The sequence below is a fragment of the Gavialis gangeticus genome, unplaced genomic scaffold (assembly GCF_001723915.1).
Source record: "Gavialis gangeticus isolate Ggan-Ray unplaced genomic scaffold, GavGan_comp1, whole genome shotgun sequence".
In the NCBI taxonomy this organism is placed as follows: domain Eukaryota; kingdom Metazoa; phylum Chordata; order Crocodylia; family Gavialidae; genus Gavialis; species Gavialis gangeticus.
The window spans coordinates 13,641,500-13,652,658 of record NW_017729011.1 but is presented as its reverse complement, the minus strand read 5'-3'; the positions used below and the strand labels follow the sequence as shown (position 1 = coordinate 13,652,658).

Sequence of the window (11,159 nt, the reverse complement as noted above, 5' to 3'; positions counted from 1 at the left end):
GCCGCACTTCAAGAGGGATGTGGACAGCATGGAGAGGGTCCAGAGGAGGCCACTCGCATGGTCAGGGGGCAGCAGGGCAGGCCCTATGAGGAGAGACTACAGGACCTGAACCTGTTCAGCCTTCAAAAGAGAAGGCTGAGGGGGGATCTTGTGGCCTGTTACAAACTGGTCAGGGGGGATCAGCAGGCATTGGGGGAGACATTGTTCCCCCGAGCACAGCCAGGAGTGACCAGGAACAACGGTCACAAGCTAGCAGAGGGTAGGTTTAGGTTAGACATCAGAAGGCGCTATTTCACGGTCAGGGCGGCTAGGGTCTGGAACCAACTTCCAAGGGAGGTGGTGCTGGCTCCTACCCTGGGGGTTTTTAAGAAGAGGTTAGATGAACACCTTACTGGGGTCGTTTAACCCCAGTACTCTTCCCTGCCATGGCAGGGGGTCGGACTAGATGATCTTCTCAGGTCCCTTCCGACGCTAGAAACTATGAAACTATGAAACCTAAGTTTCCTTTGAACTTTTCAGCTCAACTGCCTGTGTTTTTGCAAGTGAGAATCCCATTGATCTCAGGGGAGCAGACTCTTTGTAACACTGACTGCTGGACAAAGTCTGCGAAGTGGAAGATCGGGGGGAAAAAAAAAGGTTAAACAGATGGAATGTGTTGAGCATACAGCATGCTGTATGTGGAAACGTGTCAGAGCCCAGAAACCCTCAGCATTTCCCTGTACCTAACGACAGCTGCCTTGTTAATTTTATTCTGGTCAATAAGTCATAGCATTTCGACTGATCCTTTGCAATTATTCGCTGTAGAGGTTCCTGATGTGACTAGCAGTCTGCAGAAGTATAAGGCAATCTGGCAATTTCTCCCCCTATCCTTTTCCCTCTTCTCCCAAAGAGAAGAATAGTTAACGAGGATGAATGTGGGATTGTCAGGATGTTTGCATGACTTTCATTGTGAGAATGATAGCAAGTGGTAGGCGGGGGACTCCTAGAAAGCACATGTTTGCATGCAAGGATGAGCGAGGGGGTGTGGAGGATTTTTCTGCAAGTGGGTGAAGGGGCATTTTACAAGGAAGCACAAGAGCATAATGATGAGAACAGGGAGACAGGGCAGAAATGTGTATTACGGGACAGACCGGGTGCAAAAAAGGTACTAAAATACAAGAGAACAAGAATAAGCCAGCCCAGGAGCTGTTGGAGAGCTAGTGACACCACATCTGCCAGTGGATGTAATGGTCCTGGCAAGACAAGCACACAGAAGAGAGCTCACATAGGAGAGAATAGGCACAGTAATGGTGTAAGAGTGATGAACAGCTAATACAGGAGAAGGGAGCACACCCAGCGTGCCAGGAGTACAGCTCTCCAGCCTGTGCAGCTGTCTTTTATGTGCAGGGAGGATTCACTCCATCAAACTCACCCAGTCCAGTTTAGGACACTGGAACTAAAATTCCTTCCAAACAATTGTAGTAGGGTCCCATTCACTGCTGAACACAGTCCCACTAGGCTTACCCTTCTCTCCTCCCTGCTCTGTGTTCTCTGCTCTGCTCCCTGCTCTCCTTCTGCTTCACCGCTGCATGATTTGACTGCTGGTGGCATGGCAGCCTCCGCCTTTGCTGCTCCTGCCCTCCTGAAGAGCCGTTTTGCAACCCTCTGCTTCATCAGCTCTCCTTTATAGTTTGAAGTCTTGTGTCACTCTCTCACCTGGATCTCAAACTTCCCTTCCTTGCTGAGCATTTTTATCTGATTCAGCCTCCTCCTGTCTAATGAATGCTAATTATGTCATAAAGCTCACTGGTGGTACAGCTACAAACATTGATCACAAAGCACTCTTGTATCTATTTATATGCTCTGAACAAGGAATGCTGCTGCACGCATGATACCTGGTGAGTATAGTCATGGGAAAGAGCGAAAATTGCTCCTGATCTGGGATGGCAATGGCACTCATGAGTAGGCAGAAGGGAGTGGGAATAGGTAGGTAGGAAATACTATGACATTGCAGAAGAACAGTCAGGAGGAGGTTGCAACAACAGGACATGTTACAAAACCTGAATGCTTAAGAGTAACCTACAGAAGATAACAGTTTGGTGAGTGTGAGGCTTGTGTGACAATATCAGAGGCGTGTAAGAGAGAGAATGGAGAACAGACCATGAAAGAAGGGGAAGAAAAAGTTAAAATCCCCAGTTTGCTTAAGGAAAGGTATCAGGATTTTTTTGATCCCTCCAGTTAGCTCCTACTAGAAGTTATGGGAAAACTCAGTCAGCATCAAATATTTTGTTTCCAGTTTCATTCAACAAAGACTGCATAATAGACAAGGAAAAACTTTACCGGCCTACCCATCTTGCCCCTCTTCCCAGGAACTCCGGGGATCCCCTGCAAGGAAAACACACAGAAAAAAGAAAGTCTGGTTGGGGAAAAAAAAAATCAAAACAAAACTAAGAGGAATAAAAACAACCCAATAGCTGCAGAATTGTTCAGAAACCCAAATGTCAGCTATTTGCAGTCATCAGTAAGAGCAAGGGAGTGTAGGAAGGCAATTAACCTTAACCCACTGACTGTAACATTCCCATAGTGCATGCACAAGCACCATCCACACCCAGGGGCAGAAGGCTGAAAGTGCTCTGCAGGAGCAGTGATTAAGCTACTGGGTTGGAACCAAATGAAGACTACAGCCAACACACTTGCTGGAGAGCTTCTGTTTATGTTTCTTATTTTGTTACACAAGCATTAAATCAGCCACTTCAGAGCATTAGATAGTTCCTCCCATGCGTGCGCACACACATGCACATGCTCCTGGGGCCTGTCTTGTTTCTGGAGCCTGTGTTTGTCAATGATGTGGAGGAAAAATAGAAGTAATACAATCCACATCTTACAGTGAACCTCCTTGGATGTGGTTGGGGGCTGAGTGGGCCCTTGACTGCATGGATGGCCAATGGCAGGAAAAGAAGGGCCTGTGAAGCTCTTTTCAAGATCAGAAGTAGTGACATGCAGAAGGGGATGAGGACAGAGGGAGCTATGACCCAGGACTAGGATTCCCAGAGGTGACTAGCCATACTCTGTGCTTCAATTTTTGGTTGACCAGCTTGAGATGCTGGAAAGGAACTAACTGTCAGACAATGCCGAGCAGCTGACCTCTGTAAACCAGGCCCCTTCAAAGGGTCTCCAGTTGGCCATCCAAAATCAATAGTCACAGTGGAAAAAGGGATTGTTCACTTAAACACTGGTTTCCTTCCATAAAGATGTACCAAAAAGCAAACTACAATCCATTTGAAAACTCCCCTCTGTTGAATCAAAGGGTAGGAGCTCCCTGCTTGGAAGCCATCTTCCATACAAGGAAAGGAGCATGATGAAGAGGGCAGCTATTTCTTTGTCTCAGCAGTAGGCCCTCTTGCCTGTGCTCTGAGTAGTGGGGAAGGCAGAGGATGAGTCACATCCAGAACGGGCTGAAATAGGTACTGAAGAATCTGGAGATGAATAAAGAGCACGTGCCAAGGCTTTCCTCGCAAAATACTCACTCGTTCTCCGTCAGCCCCTGGCAGCCCAAATAATCCTGGGAGACCAATATATCCCTAAGGAGAAGAGGAAACAAGAAGTCAAATACATTTCTTCTCCCTAGCTACCAATCTGTCTGTCCTTCCTGAACAGCAGAGGATCCTCCAGCGTTGGTCTATGGCAGTCGTGATGAAATAAACCTTGAGGCAAGTGTATATGCCCATGGACTGCATGGTGCTGGCTTCCACGATGTAGTCCAAGGGCACATACCCTCACACCAGGGATCATGAGAACTCCGCACAGGAAGAGGCCAGTCGGATGTAACCTTACCTGGGCTGGGTCTGACTGTACCTGAGGGAAATGGAGCTTGGTTTCAGATTAGCAGGAGTTACAGCCACAATCATCTGCATGCCCATGCCAAGCCAGAGACCTTTAAGGCCCTGGTCTTCCTGAAGGTCTACAAAGATTTTTTTTCCCCTCTACTGTTGTTGTCACCCAGGGATACTGATTCCAGCCACACTACACAACAGCCCATCACACATCAAGTTCCCATGCTCCCTGTCTCCAGTTGCCTGGCATCATACAACTGTCCTATATCAAACAGTCCCTAGGGTCTCCTCCCAAGCAGTCTATACTGATCTATGAACCACCTCACTTGGCTTGGTACCCTTCTTTTGATGTGGTGCGGTGCTACAAGTATGCAACACCTGAACAATGACATGATAGTTTGGTTTAAAGCCATAAGTTCTTTCAATACCAAATTCCTTTGCGAGTTCTTTCCCGACCTTCTCTCCACAGGAGCCAAGGACCCACGCTAAAAAATGCATGGGTGCAGGAGGCCAACCCGTGTGCCCAGTTAAACTTCTTAATGCCCATTCACAGCGGCTCAGCTTTCAGTGTGCCTACATTCCCTCTGAAATCAAACTGTGAAAATTAATGCTCTGTTTAGCACAAGGTTTGCTCCATCTAGGTTCATTAGCAATCACTGGGGTTCAGGTCTGTGACATTTCTCTAGTGCTTTAGGATCCTGCACGGGCAAAAGCTGCTGTCAAAGAGCTACGTTTCCTTTCACTTACAACAATCAGAGCCTTGTGCTTAATTTGCTGCACTCAGCAATTAAAAGAAAGTTACCTTGCGTGCTATCTTTTGCAAGGGACCATTTCTGCCAAACATGCTGAATCAAAAGGAAACTACTTTTGGCAGAAAGCCACTTGAACTGACTCTCCAAAAGTCATGTCACCACACAGTAGGTATCAAGTGCCAACACTGAACCACTCTTCTACCCCAACACCAGCAACCCCTCACTGCCACCTACACTCCTCCGCTGATTGGTCACAATGAGGCTCCTGCTCTTTGGAGAATCCATCATACTTTTACATACTGGTTCAGTATTTCAGCTAGTTAGTAGCTCCTTATAAAACAATACTCTGGTGGTATGTAAAACTGCTCAGAGAGGGCCAGCCATCCAACTTGCTATCTGCTTCCTTGTCCTGGGTCACATACAAATCCACTGAATTGCTGCGTTTGTTCCCATGCTCCCCATCGAGAAAAGGATATGTGGCTGAGACAGTCAAGAATTCAGTGTCTTTCACTCATAAAAACTTGAAGTCTGGGCTAAGAGATGTCAAGGCCCAATTCTAATCAGTTGTAAGAGAAGTGAAAGGTTCCATCCTTGGGGAGCTCAAAAAAATCTCAGCCCCCAGTATTCAGGAGTCCTGATGGACATTCGAAAGTCTTACTCTGTGTCAAAGACCCTAAACAGTCATGTCAGTACTCAAAACCTACAATTTTCAGTGATCAATAATCACACAAATCTCTAGTTCAGAGTCCGGTTAGGTCAGTAAACTGAGAGTGTCAGAAACAGGCCTACTAAGAGAAGCAAAGTAGGTAAGTAAGCTGTGCTATCACAGATCTGTCCCTACCACAGTATATTAAACAACCGATCCTTCCTCCCACCCCTGCCATTTCTCTCCCTAGTACAGGAATAAAGTTAGCTATGGGGTCAGCCTTTCTTTATTGTTTGCAGTTTTTCTAGTGATGGAAGCCAGCTGGTAGCATTTACTGATGCTGGGGAAAGAAACACGTGGTAGGGAAACAGGCACTTTTATTGGCCCAGAGTGTCATTATGGATTTGTAATTGCTGGCAGAGAGCAGAAGGGTGGTTATCTGTTGTTTTAATTTAAAAAAAAAGAAAAATCATCCTTCACAGTCAGAAGGAATCCCCCCTCCGTGTGCTCAATACAAAAAGCCAACCCAAGCTGTGGAGCCGGAACATTATTATTCTTATTTGCATGTGGTTTCAAGATGTTGGCTTGTTATACACAGAGATGTAAACTGGTCCCAAATTTTGCTGTTCACAGAATTCACGACCAGCCTGCACCCAGAAGAACCCATCTTTACCATGTTCCCAATATGCTTAATTACCACATTTGTCAAAGCTGAAGAGGCCCCACAGACTGCAGCTGGAAAACCAGACCTCTGGGATTGGTACCACGTTTGCTCCTCTCTACTTCTTAGCTCTTGGAGAGGGTTGACTAAGGGATGGCACCATTAGCACTGGGACATTTGCTTCTTTGATTCTGGTACATTTCAATTTTGAACAGATTGGGAATTTAATGATGCACTGATTTATGAGCTCTGTGTCATATCAATAATTTAAGAAGCTTGTACTGGTTGCAAAGTTGAGTACAAGGAGGGGGAGGTGTCCGGTGGTGAATGTCAGGAGAGAATAGAGTGAAAAGGAATGGAGTACTTACCCGATTGCCTTTTGGACCGGCTCTGCCTATTGGTCCAGGTAGACCCTGAAACACAAGAGTAAAAACAAAGACAAATGTGGACAGGTTTTAACTTAACCCAAGTGAACACTGCCAAATTTACAGCACTATTCCCAGTGTGCTTCTGCTGCTTTGGAGACTAACCCAAGGGTTATCATCAAAGGAGAATAAAGAAAAAACCCAGAACAATTCCCTAATTGTTGTGGAGAAATGACTCTACAAAACTTGGTAATTTTAGAAAACACAGAATGCATGCAACGGGACCCAAACCATTCAATCTAAGCTAGAAAATTCTGGTCACAAAGACCAGGAAGGCTGGCACAGTGGGGTGCAAGTTACATTACCGGCAATATAAAATGACACTGTGCAGACTGTATCCCTTGCTCAAATGGCAGGGTTGAGTTTGCAGCTGCTGAATCATATATATAAGGCAGGTCTTTGCAATGACAAATACACCTTAATGCCTGTGAGGGGAACAAAGATGAGGCCTGACCCAAACCACACAGAAAACACTGGAAGAACACGCTTTGACTTCCATAGGCTATGGATTAGCCCCACACTACAGATGCTGCATACAATTAAACATTGATTGTGGACGTAAGAACTCCAAGTTGTGAATGGCCATTTGATCATTAGCATCTGGCAGATTTGTAACTAATTAATGTACTTTTCTAGGTACAAGCTGGCCCCAAGTCCTATTCCTTTTGATGTCAACAGTCAAGTTCCCATTGGTTTCAACAGAAGAAATTAAAGATCATCCACCCAAAATGAGTTAACTTGTAGACTCTGCCCAGGGCATCAGAGCTTATGGAAGGAAATAAAAATAAGCTTCATTGTATCTCTGTACTCATCACTTCTCCCTTAAGTACTGTGAAAAGGGATCCTATAAAAATGCATAATGAGCTTCCATGTTTATTGTCTTTCATCAAGTCTCCAGATTGTATTTGTCTACTTTCCAAGTAAAAAGGATTAATTCATATTTTCTTTAGTTGGCAGCTCTGTGTACTCAACCAGGGATCTGAAAGTCAAGCTGTGTTCTCTTTTGGCTCATGTATCATCACCCAGAAGAAGTTTTCTACCATCGAAATATAGTTAACAAGTCTACCTATGGTGCACGAACCAAAATAAAGCCAAGTTCCCTCTCCCATACCACTGCAGAGCCAGCACAGCTGACAGGAGTAACAAGCAGTAAAATCTTAGTAAAATAATCAGCTCTGATGCTGAGTACACAGTGTCATCAAGTCTGTGGAGAAAACATGTTGGGGTTTTTTAAGTCACTTTCCTGACCAAACTTGCATTTTATAAAGCACTATTGTTCTCTATGTATTTGGAAACATATTTTGCCCAGTTCATCTGCTAGGGTGTAGGATACCGCCGAACTCTGTTAAGCAGCACCCATTTTACTGTATGTTTTTTTGTTGCTCAGGTGGTTTTTATAATGATTGAGCTGATAACCTCAAGCTCATGGAATATTCTCAGGAGCTTTGGTGGGCAGCATGAACACCGCATTTGCAATCAGATGTATACAAATCTCAAGATTTTTTCCAATGTATGTCTACACATTTATGCCTGAGATCCACAGACTGAGGTATCTTTTGTAAGGTGTCAGTTTTATATTTCTAGTGTGTATTAAGTGGACCCTCAGCTACTCATGTACTTTGTAAGATGTGTGAATGCAGAAAATATAATCTAATATACGTACCAGGTCATTATCAATAATGAAATTAACCCTGCATCTGTATGACATCTTTTATATAAGTATCCCTACAGTGCAAGTGTAGTGTTTAGGCTAGGTCAAGGTATAGTGCAATTGTAGGTGGGGTCTAAACCCTAGCCAGCCCTAGTACGTGCATATTTAAGCATTCAATTTGAAGCACAGCAGTGTTTGGATCTGCACAGAAAATGCTTGATGCATTTTGGGCCCAGCTTCCTTAACTCAAGTGACTAATTCTACAACGACCAGTCGAGCATCACTGGCTGCTCAGCACTACTGACAAATCTCGTTCAGGTGCCTGAACATGGATCCGGGAGCACACATTTAAGGTGGCTGTTTTTAAAAATCTTGATGATCTGACCTGGCATAAATAAAATATTACAAGTTCAGGCCCTCTGTGACAAAGGTCCATGGACATTTCCATCTGGAGCCACTGGCAAATTCTCTACCTTCTTTCCATGTCCACCAGCATCGCTCTAGAGCCATAAGTAAGCAACACACGCGGTTCTGTTTTCTTTCCCTCTACAGACTCTTCCCTTTTTAAAGTGTTTCTGGCAACTAGCTTGAGAAATGCTATTTTCTTATGTTCTCTGTTTCATGTGTAAATGATTATTGTGCTGGTGGGCTGGCTTAATCAGTGTTGCTTGCAATGGGCCTACACAGGAACAGAAACTGATGTGGACTTATGGTTTGTCTTATGGGCCTCATGTGGAGTGAGGGTCACTTCTGGCATCCCTGATCTAGAGTTATCTCCATTATAGCGTATGATTTTATAGTGGTTATATTTTTACGGCGGTTGACCCAAACTGGTTCACAGTATACAAATCTGTGGAATTTATCTGAGGCTATGCAAACTGAGCTCTCCTTTAGGTACCTTTGGGTGCAACGTGCACAAATTGGAGGGATTTTTCACGGTTCATAAGCATTTTACTTCTTTAGATTATAATTGTGGCTGTCAATTAATCGCAGTTAACACATATGTTTAACATGTTAATTGTTTTTTGTGTTAATTTTTTTAACGCATTAATTGTACATGTGGCTTTGAAGCCCGCACCCGGGCTCCACTCTGCTGCCGTCTCAGTGGTGGCAGTGCAATGGCTGCCAAGTGGGAGGGGTGGCGGGTGTGTTGACAGACACAGATGCATCTGAGCAGCTGCAGTGTGCATACAGCCAGGAACACAGCTGGCAGAGTGCAGAACAGCACCCTACAGGTAAGTCTGCGGAGGGAAGGGGCATGGGAGAAAGAAGGGGCAGGGAGGGCAGATCAAGGCCCCCATGGCGAGGAAGGGAGTGGGGCAGGGGTGAATGGGAACTCAGACCGGGGCGGGTTGTGGGACTGAGTCACGGGTAGCTTGTCCAGCAGTGCGTAGCGTGCAGCTCCCTGATGCTGTGTGCACCCATGGGGGAGGCATGGGGGGCACGTGCCTCACATTTGTGTGCAGGGCAGAGGTGGGCTGCCTGCTGTAGGCTGGGGCTGTGAGCCCTGCCTTTGCCCTGGGAGCCGCACAATATCACGTTGTGCCTCCCGCAGCCATGTTGGCAGGGGACGCGTGGCCCAGCCAGCTTACAGCTCCCGAGGCAAAGGCAGCAGGGTGCAGAGCCCCAGCCTGCAACGAGCAGCCTGCCTCTGCCTCGCGTACAAATACAGAAGGCACGTGCCCCCATGCCTCCCTCAAAGGTGTGCTCACTGCGGGGAGCTGTGCCCCCCCTGCACTCCTGGACAAGCTGCCCATGGCTCTGTTGCACGACCCGCCCTAGCCCCAGGCCCCATTCACCCCTGCCCCACTCCCTCTGTTACCATGGGGGGCCTCTCTGTGTGTGTGTCTGCCCCTTACTCCCAAGCCACAGCCCCCTTGCCCTTCTGCTGCTCCTCACTCCTGACCCACAGTACCCCGCATCCTGCCAGGGTGTGTAGGGACCCTCCCCCCATCCTCAAGCTTCAAACCTTGCACACATACCCACAGCCCCCCACACCTTCACAAATCGCCCCCATGCACACACCTACCCCCCAACCATACAAAGTATCTGCATAATTTTGCATAATTTTGAATTTTGCTGCACCTAATTTTGAATTTTTAGCTGTGTGATTAAAATCGTTATTATTTGCAACTAATTTTTTTAATCACACAACTAATCACAATCAAAATTTGTAATTGTTTGACAGCCCTAATTATAATATATTAATTTCCCAGTAAGTGTGCCTCTTGCAGGGCTGGATGATTCACCAGTGCTTGGATATAGATAGTTACTGGGAATCTTTGTGACAAGTCAAGGGATCCTCCGGTATTATTGTTCCAACCCTTGAACTTCATAGACTGTAGATGCTGTGTTTTCTCTGCATAACAAAAGGAATACATTTCCATATCCCTTAGCTCTATCTTTATTTGGGATATGGGTATGTGCCGTGGATGCCATGCACATGGAATTTCTAACTCTTTGGAACATATTCAGCAGGGTCTCATCTATAAGGGATTTTGTGTACCGAGTGGATGCTGCAGTACAGAGTCAATATCTGTGAATGAGCAAGACATGCTCAGTGGCTTTTCCTTTGCTTCTGTCTGTAGCCTGTTTCTCTGACACCCAGTGCAAGCATAGATCCTGCAATGACCATATCTGCATGAGATCACCCAATATGCTGAGCAGATTCTCCAGTGATCACAAGTGTGTTTGTTTCTTAAAGGCAATGACAATACGGAAGGGACAATATTCACTACCAAATCCAAAAGGACCACATAATTTATGCAAAAGCTAGGGGGAGGAAGGGAAGAAAAACCAAACACATTTCAAGGAGCCTGCATTGTATATGTTGGGGGGGATGCTTGTAGCTACCTGCACACCCAAATCACTACTCTGTGCACAGCACGATAAGATTTACTGCACCTGCCTGCCAGGATAACCTTTGGCACCTGGGCTCCCATCTGGTCCTTGTTCACCCTTTAATAAAAAAAACAAAATAAAAGATGAGTACATGAAGGTGATGCTAGTTCCCCTGCCTACGAGTTTTTAGCTACTTTGTCCTGGGGAAGGGCTGCAGATTCACTTGCTCCAGATTTATAAAGAGAGAGAAACATTGGATTAAAAGCAGCAGTGGGAATAAATTAATGAAAGGAAAAAACTAACAGAAGCCAACTTGACAGGATCTGAGCATTAACTAAGTGTTGCTGTCCACCCCCCTTCCCCCTCCTGCC

General features: G+C 45.7%; 1 protein-coding gene and 1 long non-coding RNA gene across 2 annotated transcripts in view; one reads left to right on the top strand and one right to left on the bottom strand.

Annotated features, from left to right (window-relative positions):
* Positions 1-11,159, bottom strand: part of COL27A1 (collagen type XXVII alpha 1 chain) — a 293,868-nt gene that overhangs the window by 196,431 nt on the left and 86,278 nt on the right. Inside the window, exons 10-12 of the mRNA XM_019510527.1 lie at positions 6,240-6,284; positions 3,507-3,560; positions 2,320-2,364 (exon numbers count right to left, since the gene is read on the bottom strand). Of these exons, the coding sequence (XP_019366072.1) occupies positions 2,320-2,364; positions 3,507-3,560; positions 6,240-6,284 (144 nt within the window). The remainder of the gene's footprint in view (positions 1-2,319; positions 2,365-3,506; positions 3,561-6,239; positions 6,285-11,159) is intronic.
* Positions 3,572-7,164, top strand: LOC109292892. The gene is made up of 2 exons (XR_002096202.1): positions 3,572-6,065; positions 6,933-7,164. It is a non-coding gene; the product is annotated as an uncharacterized LOC109292892 (long non-coding RNA).